At 55.0% G+C, this 14,609-nt stretch overlaps 6 protein-coding genes across 6 annotated transcripts; 3 read left to right on the top strand and 3 right to left on the bottom strand.

Annotated features, from left to right (window-relative positions):
* Positions 1 to 1,628: 1,628 nt before the first annotated feature.
* On the bottom strand, positions 1,629 to 5,944 carry M409DRAFT_62200 (uncharacterized protein; the record flags this gene model as incomplete). Its single annotated transcript, XM_033815065.1, has 3 exons — positions 1,629 to 1,748; positions 1,851 to 2,149; positions 3,040 to 5,944. 3 exons carry the CDS (start codon positions 5,942 to 5,944, stop codon positions 1,629 to 1,631), a joined length of 3,324 nt encoding a protein of 1,107 aa, XP_033674904.1.
* A 260-nt stretch (positions 5,945 to 6,204) lies between these two features.
* Positions 6,205 to 7,161, top strand: M409DRAFT_35202 (uncharacterized protein; the record flags this gene model as incomplete). Its single annotated transcript, XM_033810357.1, has 2 exons — positions 6,205 to 6,962; positions 7,053 to 7,161. The coding sequence occupies 2 exons, from the start codon at positions 6,205 to 6,207 to the stop codon at positions 7,159 to 7,161; spliced, it is 867 nt and encodes a 288-aa protein (XP_033674903.1).
* Positions 7,162 to 7,343: 182 nt separating this feature from the next.
* M409DRAFT_35131 (uncharacterized protein) lies at positions 7,344 to 8,232 on the bottom strand (the record flags this gene model as incomplete). Its single annotated transcript, XM_033810351.1, has 2 exons — positions 7,344 to 8,028; positions 8,084 to 8,232. The coding sequence occupies 2 exons, from the start codon at positions 8,230 to 8,232 to the stop codon at positions 7,344 to 7,346; spliced, it is 834 nt and encodes a 277-aa protein (XP_033674902.1).
* Positions 8,233 to 8,795: 563 nt separating this feature from the next.
* On the top strand, positions 8,796 to 10,170 carry M409DRAFT_35309 (uncharacterized protein; the record flags this gene model as incomplete). Its single annotated transcript, XM_033810372.1, has 2 exons — positions 8,796 to 9,029; positions 9,082 to 10,170. 2 exons carry the CDS (start codon positions 8,796 to 8,798, stop codon positions 10,168 to 10,170), a joined length of 1,323 nt encoding a protein of 440 aa, XP_033674901.1.
* Positions 10,171 to 10,338: 168 nt separating this feature from the next.
* M409DRAFT_16282 (uncharacterized protein) lies at positions 10,339 to 11,652 on the bottom strand (the record flags this gene model as incomplete). The annotated part of the gene is made up of 1 exon (XM_033803559.1): positions 10,339 to 11,652. The coding sequence occupies one exon, from the start codon at positions 11,650 to 11,652 to the stop codon at positions 10,339 to 10,341; it is 1,314 nt and encodes a 437-aa protein (XP_033674900.1).
* Positions 11,653 to 12,334: 682 nt separating this feature from the next.
* On the top strand, positions 12,335 to 14,135 carry M409DRAFT_62194 (uncharacterized protein; the record flags this gene model as incomplete). The annotated part of the gene is made up of 2 exons (XM_033815064.1): positions 12,335 to 12,481; positions 12,537 to 14,135. 2 exons carry the CDS (start codon positions 12,335 to 12,337, stop codon positions 14,133 to 14,135), a joined length of 1,746 nt encoding a protein of 581 aa, XP_033674899.1.
* Positions 14,136 to 14,609: the final 474 nt, after the last annotated feature.

Below are 14,609 nucleotides of genomic sequence, written 5' to 3'. Positions count from 1 at the left end.
CTTTAAGACATCTCACAACGAACCTCCGCCACTCCCACGGCATTCTTCAAGACAGACTCTAGGCCCACCGGCAATGACTTGTTGAACGATGAAAATATGCAATGACTTGATTCAAGCAGTGACAGCCGACCGCTGCCACAGCCTCACGAAGTGCCAAAACCCGGTTGTGAATCCGCCAGTTTTCGACAACATAAAATATCCCACTGGCACTGCCACGCTTCCTCTTTCACACTACACCAGTACTCCGCTCAACACCAATCTCACCACCGAACAAAACCCCACCACCAAACACAAACAACCAAAATGACCAACCTCCCCTCAGGCACAATCGGCGACGAATTCTGCCCCGAATGCATGGCCCTCCTCCCCCTACACACAAAGAAATGGCCACAGTACTCGAAACAACTCTTGAGCAGGAGAATTCAAGGGCCGCGTGAAAGGAGTGTGAAAGACAAAACGACGCTCAAAGCGCAGTGTATCTCGGTCAACATCTCGTGGAGTGAGTGTGGGATACCACGAGACATGCCCACAGGTTTCTCTCCAAATCTCCACGAGTAGTCAGACAGACTACTCTCCGAAGCGAGATTCGTAGGGCATGGACAGCTTGTGAGCCACGGAGATGATGACCGGACAAATGCCAATATCGCAAAAATTTAAATACCTGGTACTCATACGGTGTGGTATTGAACTGTTACGTGCCCCTTTCCGTCGACTCCCCTCATCGGTTCGCTCAGAGCGGAACACCTAAATATCCCCATCGCTCCCACGCTGTCCAAGCCGCTGGGACGGCAAAGAGTTTTTTGTGTTTTGATGGCTGTTTGGGGATGGGGGTTGGATGTTGGGTTGGAGGGTTGAGGGTATTCAATAGTGAAGCCTGAAATGTCTTCCACTACATTCAAGCCCGTTCCTTCTAAATGTCTAGCCGTATTCCACACAAACTCCACGTACCAATTCAATCATTCATATACACCCTCCATCCTCCACACCCACCCCTCCTCTTCTCTCCCTCCAACCCAACAAACCTCTCCACCTCCCTCGACAAATTCCCCTAATCCCCCCAAACAAATCCCCAACTCAAGAAGACAACCATGACGCAACTCAACAGCACCCTCGAAGACAACATCTGTCCCATCTGCGACCAAGTCCTACCCTTGCACGAGAAGGATTGTCCGGGATTTGCGAAGAAGAAAGGCGTAAGACAGGAGAGATAACGGGGTTACGACACCGAGTGAGAGGATGGGAATTAAGCGTTGGCATGAGTGCTCCGAGAGGAGGAAGGAAAGGGTGAGATATTGAGTTTTTGAATTCTGTTATATGTAATACTCTCGCTTCGTGGTCGTCTTTTTTTTTTCGCTCTTCAGAATACCAGTCTTGTCGCTGCTGTTTTTGTTTTTGCTCTTATCGTAGCCAGATCAAATCGTTCAGGAAAACCAGAATACATAAATCATCCACCCCAGCCAGCCAGTCTTCCCCGATCCCCGTACCAATCCCAATGCTCATGCCATCCAGAAGCAGAACGCAATCACCAAACAAGAGACACAATCCTCGAGAAGGCAAGACCAATCTAAACCCCAGAATCATCATCGTCATGCCTTTCCGCTCAATGCCTCCAGTCTCGCCGAACACCTTCACAACTTATGCACAACCAACCAAACCGGCGGCACGCCCTCACTCCCCTTCTTCTCATCCCAGTACAGACTCCCCAAACTCCCGTTGGCTTTGTCGCTATCGTATTCGATCGTTGTGCCCTATATCAACGATATTAGCAAGCACATTACAGCCACTCAACACAAGAAGACCCCGCACCCCCCTCCCCCAAACGCAAGAAAAAAAAAAGGTAACAAACTCACCTTCCTCCACACACCCCCACCCCCTTCCACAACCTCTGTAACCGCCCACTTCCCCCCACCCTCCTTCGGCTTCCCCCTAAGAACCCTCTCCACAACCTCCCTAACCGTAAACTGCGTGCTGACCTTAAAAATCTTGAAAGCCAGCGATTCGGTGCGGTACTTGGCCTCCCAGACGGGCGCGGCCTTGTTGAAGATGTGCAGGAAGGTGTGGGCGGGGGCGTGCATGTAGTTGACGCCTGGGCGGAGCGTGAGGGGGGCGGAGGGGGCGAGGGAGTGGATGGTGGTTTTGGTGTCGTCTTCTTTTTTTGCTGGTGGTGGGGCGGGGGGTTTGGGTGGTAGGGAGGTGGGTGCGGCGCGTGGGGGTGGGATCGCGACGACGGGGCCGGTGGGGTAGGCGTTGTAGGGGGTTGGGGGCGGGTAGTACCCGAAGGGCGCGGGCGCGGGCGCTACGTAGGGTTGCGGGCAGAGAGGCATTGGGTAGTAGCCTGGTGGGGGGACGTAGCCTTCTCCTGCGCGCCACTGGTAGGGCGCGAAGTTCATGTGGGAGTGTGCAGGTGGCTGTTGGTGGTGAAGAAGGGTCGATTGGGTGTGGATTGAAGCAATGCAGTGGTTTGGTGGGTCGATGGTGTTGGTGAAGCCTGGTTGTTTGCGGATGTGTAGCAGGAAGAGTTTCATCGAGGAGAGGATTGCTGGGTATTTAACCACGGCGGTAAGCTCTTCAGCATGACCATGATCGGGAAATGCAGGCGTGAACAGTGCGAAAGTGTTCGGACAGCAAACAGTTGCCGTCTGTCATGCGGTGGCGAAGACAAGGCTGACCTGATCTGTCGGTGTGTTGGCATGGTATGTTGCAAAGCCGTAGCATGCCACGAGGCCCCGGCTCTGAAAAGGGGTCTCGTGCGTTGTGCCGTTCGTCCGTGTGAGCACGGTGGAGTGTCGTAACGTGGTCCTCGAATGGCGATAAGGCTGCTATGTGTGCTGGCGTTGGCAGTGTGTTGGTAAAGCGCCTGACAGGGTGGAGGAGTGGCAGGTTCGTGATCATATGGCGCGAAATTTCAGTCTAAGACACATCAGCACCGACAGCCAAGGCATCCACTCACCCGACCAAGACTGGAAAGCAGTATTGTAGTTGTGGATAATGTTGAAAACAATATTGCAGTAACATTGGGTATCTTCCTCCCTCATACACCAGCAACAACAGCCAAGCCGTTGTAGATCAAATTTCGCACCGCGTAAAAGCTGCCCTCCATCTCCTTGGTTCGGAATTGAGGTCTGCTAAGGCCTCCGGCACCTGCTTCGACTTCGATCTTGCCAGTTGCTGACTTTCTCACCACGACCGTGCTGTCAATCAATAAAGTTCCTTCACCGCGGAACTCTGCTGTGTGACCCGACGCCTGCATCAGCCTTCGCAAATCTGCCAATCTCAGATCTCCAACGTGTACGGGCTGTGTAGCTCGTTGCAGGGTGAAACCTGCGGTCGATGCAGTATTGACGAGATCCAGTACAGGCATGGCTAGCAATGTAGCCAATTTTCCGTCACTCTCGACGTCTTCTTTCTTTGCCAGTTTGAGCTTCTTCTTCGCACTCTCCTCACTTTCTTCCGGCTCTTCCAACGGTTCGGCATCCAGTCGACCGGTTAATGCGACAACACCCAGCCCTTTAACGTTCTGCCACGTGAGCTTCTTGACGAGCTGACGGCTGAGTTTGAGGGTCCATGCGTTGGTATCGACACTAGCATCGACCAGCTCTCCAATGACGGGCGTGAAGACGTCCGATGTCGAATCCTCGCCCTCCCCTGCCAGCAGTTGGCGACACTCATTAGCCAGTGCTTGCGTATCTGATGCATCTCCAGATATCAGAATCAGCTTGCGAGGCCGGATCAGAGGAATCAACATTTGAAGATCTCTCTTCTCGTGAAGACCTGAAAAGTCGATGTGCGCGATCTTGAGATTGAGATTCAGAATTCGAATGTCGAAGACAGCTTTCTGAGGACCATCAGCGCCAGCATCTTCTGGCTCGTAATCGCTCTCGCCGTCACTCGACTCTGATGCATCTCCATTCGTGACGGCTGGGGCAGCACCAGGCGCAGCAGGATCTTCGCCTGTCGCGCGAGCTATCAGGGCATCGATGTCATCCGGCTCTCGTTCGACCTTTGGCTTCTTGTTCTGTTCTTGCTTCTGGTTCTTCTGTGCCTTGCCGCGTTCTTTGACGAAAGCCGGTCCCTCCCACTTTCGCTTCTGTCCGACCTCAGCCGTTTGAGGCTTCGTGCCGTCTCGTGTGTCCGCGCCATCACCATCAGTGCGCTCTTCAGCACGCAGATAGTCCTCCGGCTTGATGATATCGCCGAAGTCGTCTTGCTTGCTGCGATGAGGAACGAAAGGAAACATCTTCTCGCGGCCGCGCTTGTTACGCACGTCGAAGTCATGTACATTCTTGCTGCGGATAAGAACGTTTATGCCCAGCTCTGCATCGGACAGGCCAACCTTTCGCTTGTTGCTTTGCGTCATTTGAGCGGACACATTCAGCGCTCGACCTTGATGTTCGGTATCCTCTTCATCTTCTTCATCATCCGACGACTCCTCGGCTTGCTCGTCCGCAATCTCCACAGAGGGATCAGCCCCAGTATTGTCGCCTTGTAGGTTGCTGTGCATTTGTTGTTGGCGTGCGAAGTATTGCTGATACAGCATATCCTCATCTGCGCTGAGTGATGAAGTGTGGACATCTCGAACATGCACAGAGTGGCCCTCTGCACTCACGACCTTGGCGACGCTACTCTTTGACGCTTGGCCGGCGCGGTCTCGATAGCATTCCATGAGCTGCTTTGCGAGACTTGAATAGGCAGCACCACTGGCAGGTGTCTGCTCAGTCAGGATGACAAGGTTTCGAGAGTCTGAGGCGAAAATGTCAAGGGCTTGCCGTGAGAAACCCCATTCGAGAGAAGTGTCACTGGCAAGGAAGATGCAAGGTGATGACCTTCTCATGGCTCTCTCAAACTGCGTCTTGCGTTCAATTTGCTTGATATATTTCCAATCAAGCAGATTGGGCACTTTTTTGTCATCGCCTCCCTGGCCCATTGCTGCTTCTGCATCACGAATGATGGCATCGTCCATCCATTCTAGCATACCCTGTAGTTGACGCATGGTACTTGTGCTGCTCTTGCTGGCCATATAAATCTTGGCTTGTCGATACGTATCTCCGTGCGGTCCACTGATATTCTCGCGCCAGGTGTGGTTCAAGATGAAACCCAGCTCCAAGACGCGTGCAGAGGAGTCTGTCGGTATCAAGACTTTACCGCCTTGAGCGATGGTCTCTCTGATAAGACTAATGAGTGTCTCATCTCTCTTCTTCCTTGGCAGTGTATCCGTCTTTTGTACGCCCTTTGAGCTGCATATCAAAGCAGTCGGCCTCCGCAGAGGCTCGATGATCTCGCTAGCACTGCCCATCCACGCTGCCCCGGATAGCAGGTTCTCGCGACCTTGATTCCAGTCTGCAGCATAGACGATACTCTCCAAGCTGTGCTGGATGTGCCATATTGTACCTCCGGGTGTGTGACCAGCGCTGTACGCGGTGATCGTAAGGTTGCCCAGTGGTGGCGACCATGATGATGGAATCGGCTGATGAGGTTGACTGTACTTCAGTGGATAGACCAGATTGAAGTAGGTCGCGATCTCATCGGGGGTGGGGGGCGTGTAGAGCAGATTGGGGCTTGATTCGGGTCGTGCAGCTACTGGCGACGAGCTGATGGCGGATATGGGCACGATTGAGGCGGCGAGAGGTGACGAGGCGTAGAGATCGGCGAGGAGAGTGCGTCCCAGGTTGATGACGGGGGTGGTGGCATAGACGGGGACTTTGGCGAAGAGAGGGATGTGCTTGCAGCAATGGGCGTATGCGCCGATGTGGTCGATGTTCGGATGGGTCAGGAGGACGAAGGACAGCGTCGAGACGTGCTTCTCCAGCGCCTGCAGCTTCTCGGCGTCGAACGTCTCGTCCCAGCCCACATCGACCAGCACCTTGACGTTGCCATCGAGCTCGAGGAGGGATTGAGATGCGGGCGAGTCGGACTGGGCGCCTAGCAGCGGCGTGAAGTTGAACATGGCGCGTCGCTACCGGTCGATCATGGCAGTGAGGGAGAGAGTCAGTCGTGGGGTTGTCTTTAGCGGTGGTGGTGAGTGAATGAACTGGCGTCGTCACATGAAGAAGGGCGACGGCACGAATGCATGCGGCGACGCGGAGGTGATGTGTGGCGTGTGAGCGGAAGTGAGCTTTGGGCCAGCGTGCAACCTCCAACCTCCAGCGCTCTCTCTTTCTTCCGCACAAACGCAACCAACACTCAATACAAAGACTACCACACAAGATGGCGAACCGAGAGAAGGGCGGCCGGGTGGTGTTCATCGGGAACATCCCCTATGGCGTGTCGGAAGAGCAGATCATGGACATCTTTGGGCGATGCGGACAGGTCATGGGCTTCAGACTGGTCTACGACAAGGAGACGGGCCAGCCGAAGGGCTTCGGGTTCTTGGAGTACTCAGACACCGACTCGGCGGCGACGGCAGTGCGCAATCTGAACGAGTTTGAGCTGAACGGGCGCACGCTGCGGGTGGACTACAGCAACGACAACCGCAGCACCGCCAATGCCAACAACCAGCAGAACCAGCAGCAGGACACCAACCGCGCTCCTCCGCCTGCGCACTTCAATATGCCCGGAGCGCCGCCAGCACGACCGGATGCAACCGCTCTCCCACCCATCCCACCAGGTGTCGAGCTCCTGCCCGGCGTCACGGCCTTCGACCAGATCAGCAACACCCTCAAACAGGTCCAGACGCCTCAGCTGCTCGACTTCATTAGCCAGCTCAAGAACATGTGCGCAAGCAATCCTCAGCAGGCAACTGCCCTCCTCCAATCTCAACCTCAACTCGGATACGCCGTCTTCCAGGCCATGATCCTCCTAAATCTCGTCGACACCAACATCATCGCCCAGCTAGTCGCAACGGCTGGTCCGCAACAACCAGCACAGGCGCTGCCTCCACAACAGCAACCGCCGCCAATGCACTACCCTCCCGCCCAGCCACCCCAAGCCCAATATGGGCAGTATCCACCCGGCTACCCTCAGCAGTACGCCCCCACTCCACCTCAACAAGCTGCGTACCAGGCTCCTCCGCCGCAGCAAGCTCCACAGCCGCAATTACCAGACGATCAAGCAAGAGCGCTTGAAACTGTCAAGAATATGAGTCGCGAGCAGATATACGCAATGGAGCCTCAGATACGCGACCAACTCATCGCTTTGCGTCGACAATGGGGCATATCGACTTGAAAGGTGTGCCTTTGGGACAGGGACTTTCATCTGGGAAGCGCGGCGTAATGGCGTTGGCATGTCTTTCAACGTCTGTGGTCAAGGGGAAAGCATCGAGACGCGAAGTAGGTCTTCTGAAATGATACCCAGGTCAATGTAACGAGTAGTAACATGTACTTTTTAGCCTCATTCCACTTCCCTTCCTACTCTATCTTCTCCATCATATACTTCCGAGCGTCGTTGTTCAGGACGCCACCTAATCCATACGCTGGAATCACTCGACACGCCCTCGCAACAGAAGATGACCACCACATCCTCCTCACAAACTCGAACCTCTCCCTCAATGGCATCTTCCCGCTTCGATAGTACAGATCCAGCCCATACAAATGCAAAGGCGTGCAAAGAAACTGGCTCGCCGCCGGAGCCGCTAGCTGCGCAATGGACAGTCGACTCATGTACTTTTCCAGTCCCTCAGGCAGGCTCGGCGCGATCGCAGCAGGAACGTTGAACGTCGCGCCCAGCGTGATTCCATCCCTGACGATAAATGGGACATAACAGCTCGCCGGCAACGCCCTCAACTTCGACCCAGGAGACCCGAACGATCGCGCAAACGTAGCGTCTTTGTATAGCGCCAGCCCAACATTCACGGCTGTCACCGCTGCGAACTTGGTCGTGCTGCTTGTTGTTGAAGAAGCAGGAAGATTTTCCGAATATGAGGAGAGAGTATCGACGGTATTGGCTGTCAGATATGTCAAGCTGTACAGCAGGAACATGGAAGCCATGGGCCTGTTGAAGAGGAATGTCTGCGGTTGTCGCGCGAGGGATTTCAACGAGTCTCGAACCGAGCTGGCTATTGAAGTTTGGCCTGCTGCTGATTCTGTGACGGCTCTAGAAAAGGGTTCAGCCTTGTCCGCGGATATTGAGGATTGCTGTGATCGCTCACCTATCGATCAAGGTCATCACAGGCGATACAGCAGTTGCTGCTGCCAACGCCGCTGCGGCGTCGACTGAAAGCCGCTGGAATAAGTTCTCCGTCTTGGAGACATCTCTCGACGATAAGGATGTTCTTTCAGCCTTCGAGCCCGACTTCATCAATGCCTGGTCCTGTTGCATCTTGACTGTCCGACTGTAGAGTCTTCTTCAAAAAACACAGTCTTCTCACACATCGACGAGCCTGCAAGCCGACCAACGAATCCTCGCCATCTGCCAAAGCTTCATTTTCGGCGCCGACGGAACCGCACTATCACCTTCCAGCTCCCTTCGCAGCTCAGCACCGGCATTCAAAGCTGCGTCCAAAGCTCTCTCTACCGAATCCACGGCTGTCACATTGCCAACACATGAGCTTGTTCAAAAAGAGTCAGAGTTTCCAGAGACGTCTTGGATCGGGACTGGTAGCCGACTCCATGAAAGCTCAGTGAGCAGGGAGGTGGAGCTCCATCTTCGGGTCTTGGAACCGCGTCACGTGATGGTGGTTGCTCTGCCTATCGATCTGGTGGATGTCGGTCGGGCAAGTGATGGACCGGTAGGCCCGGGAAATTTATCGAAGGCCGGGAATGGTGGTGATAACCTTGTCTTTAGTTTGGAAGTTTGGAAAGACTGCAACATCGCCGAGATTCTGGAAGGTTTTGAGAGTTGCTGAAAGGAAACGTTGCAAAATGGCGACCAATTCGGAACAAGACGTATTGAATTCTGGAACAACACCATACTCAGCAAATGGAAGACAGGATTCTGAATCGCCATTGGCGTCTGTGCCTATGGCTCCAAAAGATCCCATGTTTGGATTGAGTGCAGCGTTTCGAGCTGATACTGATCCCAAGAAGGTCGATCTGGGTGTTGGGGCATACAGAGACGACAATGCAAAGCCTTGGGTGTTGTCCGTCGTCAAGAAAGTAGGATCACCAACAAGGCTGCCAGAAGATCATAAACTGATGTTCTGACCAGGCCGATGAGATTCTCCGACAAACACCAGATCTCAACCATGAATACCTTCCCATCGCCGGACTCAACGAGTACCTCGCCGCCTCCCAACAACTCGTCTTTGGCAAAGACAGCCAAATCCTCCACAACCACCGCGTCGCCACCATGCAAACCATCTCCGGCACAGGAGCCCTCCACCTCGGCGCACGCTTCCTCTCCAAATTCTTCCCAGAATCCGACGCCAAACGAGTCCACGTCAGCTCGCCCCCCTACGTAAACCACCTCCCCATCCTCCACGACGCCTGCCTCGAAACCGCCTTCTACCCTTACTACACCCCCACCACCAAATCCCTCGACTGCGACGCCCTCCTCGCCACCCTCCACGCCATCCCCGAGCACTCCATCGTCCTCCTGCACGCCTGCGCCCACAACCCCACCGGCGTCGATCCCACACAATCCCAATGGCGGCAAATCGCCTCCGTAATGCGGGAGAGACAACACCTCCCCTTCTTCGACTCCGCCTACCAAGGCTTCGCATCAGGCGACCTCGACGCCGACGCCTGGGCGATCCGGCACTTCGTATCCCTCGACTTCCCCGCCCTCCTCGTCGCGCAGTCGTACGCGAAGAATTTCGGCCTGTACGGCGAGCGCACAGGGTGTCTGCACGTCGTTGCCCAGGACGCGGATCTCGCCGCGAGGATTAAATCCCAAATGGAGAAGTTGCAGAGAGTGAATATCTCCACCCCGCCCGCGTACGGCGCGCGGATCGCGAGTACGGTTCTCAGTTCCCCTGCTCTCTTCTCCGAATGGCAAGAAGACTTGAGAACGATGTCCGGACGGATCGTCGAGATGCGGAGAGCTTTGCGAGCCCTTCTCGAGAAGGGGAAGGGTGAGGAGGGCAAGTGGAAGCATCTGACGGAGCAGACGGGGATGTTTTGTTACACGGGCTTGGATCCGGAGCAGGTGAGGGTTTTGCGGGAGAAGTGGCATGTTTATTTGACGGGCGATGGGCGGGTTAGTGTTAGTGGGTTGAATTGGGGGAATGTAAGGTATGTGGCGGAGGCTTTTGGGGCGGTGGAGGGGATGGGGAAGGCAGATAAGGCGAGGATGTGATGAGACTGTGATGATGGAGTTGGGAGTCTGAAATGTCCATTCCTCTCTATCTATCTACATGCAATGCAATTTCCACCTCACCTCCAGAACTCAAAAGCTCAATCAATCATGTCTTCATAACAATCATCACATAACCCAAAGTAACAACCCTCCCCGAAAAGAAACTTCCTACAACCTTGCCCTAACAACCCTCTCCTTCGCCCGAATCAACTCCCCCAACTCCGCCCCCTTCCCAATCCTCCAACTAACCTTTTCGCCCCAATCCCCCCCTCCAACACTCCCCTCCCTCCACTGCCACCGCTCCAAAGGCTGCTTCCCTCGCTGGATCAACTCCACAACCCACTCCCCAAACACCGGCATCATCTTGAAGCCGTGCCCGGAATCCCCTGACAGACAAATCACGGAGTTCTCGGTGCCGGGTACGTAGTCGATGCAGTATTCTGAATCCGCGGTATCCGCGAACCAGCAGAGTTTCTGGTCGACGAAGGGGCGGGACGCCATCCAGGGGAAGGTTTCGCGGAGGAGTTGGCGCAACTTCTTCTCGTCCTCGTATGGGATGAAGTCCTGCGGTGGCGGGAGACGGTCAGGCGGTGGGAGGGATATCCCCGTTTTCGCATCCGGGTTCGTGTAGCCGATCCCTAAGGGGCAGAGTTTGAACAGTCGGGTTTTAGGGTCTGGTTCGAAGAAGAATCCCAGATCCCGCACGTTCGTCGTGGGGATTCCGCGGAGGAGATTGCATTCCTCCTCCGTGAGCTGGACGTGCGCGACGGACCAGCTGCGCGCGACGGAGAATTTTCCGAGGCTGGGGAGGAGGGAGGCGCCGTGGGCGCCCAGGGCCACGATTGTAAGAGCCGAAGAATGCGTCTGTCCGTCGGCCGTGACGAAGCCCGTGCATTTCTTGCCGGAGTAGACGAGTTTCGTAACTCTCCCCGCCTCCTCACCAAGCACGAACTTGACACCCCTCCTTGCGGCGAACTCCCACGCGCTGCGGAGGGAATCGCTCGAGTGCGCGTAGCCCGCGAGACGGTTATAATACCCCTTCCACTGGCTCAACGGACCCGTATACTGCCACGTATAATCCCTGAACGCCTCGCGGCCCTCCAGTCTCCGAATCCCCGCCTTGAACGCCGGATCCTGCTCAATCGACGCGAGGGCTTTCTCGAGGTGCTCGACGGCTTTCGGGGGCGCGCGACCCGTGCAGGCGACGACGTAGCCGGTTTGGTGGTAGTGCGGTGTGAACGCCGGGTGGGTTTTCCAGGCGTGGATGGCTTGGAGGGCGAGCCGGGTGTAGAAGGGGTCTTCGTATTCGGCGCGCACGATTTTGTTGAGGTCGTAGGCGGCGGAGTAGGGGGAGGGGATTTCGGGGGAGCGGTCGTAGACGGTTAGGTTGGTGTGGCCGGCGGCGAGGAGGTGGATTGCTGTTGAGAGGCCCCAGGCGCCGCTGCCGAGGATGGAGATGGGGGTGTCTTTTGATATCGGCATTGTGTGAATATATCTCTGTCTTGTCCTGATGGGTGAGGTCGAGAAGGATAAATCAATGTTTTAATTGAGAATCACTCTTGCTCTCGGAGCTCAATCCTTCCGCACTCCGAATATGCCGTCCTTCCTCACGCATATATTATCCAGAAACCTTCGGGTTCCTCTTTCCTACTCCAGCGAATCCATGATCCCATGGCGAGAGAAGCTGATCCGGACACAAGTTCCGTTTCGCACGACGACTCGATCCACGTAACACATGACCTGACAAGCTCTATCTCGTCGAAACAAGTATCTCGTCGGGACCCCTCCCGAGAGGTGAGGTTGGTTCTGGTTCCTGACTACGGTTGACCTTCCGTGAAGCTCTTGTGGGGAGAGCTGTGCGGAGAGCGACTCCTCAAGCCGTCACCAGCCGATGACTACACAATCTTCTACCAGGTACACGCTCGAAATGGCAGTTGGGAACGGAGGGGATGTATCGGTCGGTCACGGAAGCCGTGGATGCAATGCTGGTCACACGGCTGCGAGACCGGCGTGTTGCATGTGCGGGTGAGGAGCAACGGGAACTTTTAATGTATACAGTGGCGTCAACAACGCGTTTCTGTGGAAAAGTGAGCTTGTGACTTTTTTTGTTTGTCTTGCTCTTCGTTGCTCTGTTCTTCGTTTGCTGCTCTTCACAGATCTCAAGATGGCGACGAGATTACGACCTGCTGGATCAGCTCTCAGACAGACTGCGACTTTGAGATCGCAACGGATATGCAGCAGACCAGTCAATGGTGTGAGGTGTTTGACCTCTGGCACTTACCGTGTGCCGAAGCCTTTCAATGAGCCAAATGTGAGTTCATGGAGTTGGTGTTGTGTGGGAGGTCTGAACTGACGAAGAACACCAGCTCGAATTCGCACCCAACTCACCAGAGCGAACAAAGCTCTCCAGGGCACTAGAAGAGCTCCGAGCACAACTCCCCGTCAAGGTCCCAGCGATCGGTGGAAAGAATGCACAGGTGTCGGCAAACCAGTCACTCACGTCCATGGTGATGCCTGCCGAGCACAAGTCGTCATTCCAAGAGTTCGCCTCAGCATCCAAGGAGGATGTCAACAAGGCGATCGAGTCCGCGTTGAAGGCGAAGAAGACCTGGCAGGAAATGCCCTTCACAGACCGTGCCTCCATCTTTCTGCGAGCGGCCGACTTGGTGTCTGGCAAATACCGCTTCCAGCTTCTTGCAGCTACCATGCTCGGCCAGGGAAAGAACGCATGGCAGGCTGAGATCGATGCGGCTGCAGAGTTGGCAGATTTCTACCGGTATAATGTTGGTTTTGCTCAAGAGATTTACGACAAGCAACCGACCGTGAACGCTCAGAGCCACCACGGACGAACAGACTGGCGGCCGCTCGAGGGTTTCGTCTACGCTGTCTCTCCGTTCAACTTCACTGCCATTGGTGGTAACCTCGTCTCGGCACCTGCGCTGATGGGCAACGTCGTTGTGTGGAAGCCAGCTCCAATGAACGCCTACGCCAGTCATCTTGTGCACCAGATCCTGCTAGAGGCCGGTCTTCCAGAGGGTGTCATTCAGATCGTCCACGGCGACGCCGAGACCATCACCAACACCGTCTTTGATCACCGCGAGTTCTCGGCCCTGGCATTCATCGGCTCTTCTGATGTCTTCCGTTCTCTGAACGTCAAAGCCGCTCAAGGCCTCGCAGAGAAGAGGTACCGCGATTTCCCGCGGATGATGGGCGAGACCTCTGGCAAGAACTTCCACCTCCTTCATCCTTCAGCCGATGTTGTCAACGCAGCCAAGCACACAGTCCGAGCATCGTTCGAGTACGCCGGCCAGAAGTGCTCTGCATGCTCCCGTATCTACATCCCCGAGAGCCGCGCCGATGAGTTCTTCACTCAAATCAAGAAAGAACTCGCCCGTGTCAAGGTCGGTCCTCCAGAGGATTATCAATCGTTCACAGGTCCCGTCATCAACAAGAAGGCTTTCGACCGCATCACCGCCGCCATCGATTCCGCCAACGCCGACAGCAAGCTCGAGAAAGTCGTCGGTGGCACCTACGATAGCTCCACGGGCTGGTACATCGACCCAACCATCTACAAGACCTCCAACCCAGACCACGAACTCTTCGACAAAGAACTCTTCGGCCCCGTCCTCGTCGCCTACGTGTACCCCGACGCCGAATTCGAAAAGACGCTCGACATCGTCGACAAGCAAGGAGGCGGCTTCGCTTTGACCGGCAACATCTTCTCCAACGACCAGCAGGCGGTCAGACTAGCGGAAGACAAGCTGCGATACGCAGCCGGAAACTTCTACATCAACTGCAAGATCACGGCGGCGGTGATCGGACAGCAATCGTTCGGTGGCTCGAGGATGAGCGGTACTTGTGACAAGGCGGGAAGCGCGGGGCTCATGCAGAGGTTTACCGCGCCGAGGACGCTGAAGGAGGAGTATAACAAGTTGGATGAGGTTTTGTATCCTAGTAATTTGTGAGGAGAATGAGGCTTGAGCGCTTGGGGACGGATGATGTCTTGATGATGGCTTTGCATGGTTGCATGAGGGCTGGTGTTGGTGGTTGATAGATGATGAATGTATTGAAAGCGATGTTCGAATTGTCGAGAATGAGTCTGGGCTCCAATGGTGTACTACTTTTAGGCCGTGAAATTGTGATCGGCGATTCCCCAGAGAGTTCAGCCATAAGGCTGAGACATTCTGGGGTACTTTAGATTGCCGCCCGCGAGATTGAGATGCCGAAATTATAACATTTCGAGATGATCGTTCTTGAAGAATTTGACATCGTTTGATGATGTCGTTTCCAAATCTGTTACTACGGCCATTCATCGAAGGAGGCACTCCTCCAGCAAGTTTATGGTACAAGATACGTACTCAAAGATAACAGTCATCAAAACGGATAAGATGCCCGAGATTGGGTTGTATAGCGGCATCGCATACCGATCCGACTTCACT

This window comes from Zasmidium cellare, assembly GCF_010093935.1.
Source record: "Zasmidium cellare ATCC 36951 unplaced genomic scaffold M409scaffold_1, whole genome shotgun sequence".
NCBI lineage: Eukaryota > Fungi > Ascomycota > Dothideomycetes > Mycosphaerellales > Mycosphaerellaceae > Zasmidium > Zasmidium cellare.
The sequence above is the reverse complement of the archived record's forward strand: the minus strand, read 5'-3'. Positions and strand labels throughout refer to the sequence as shown.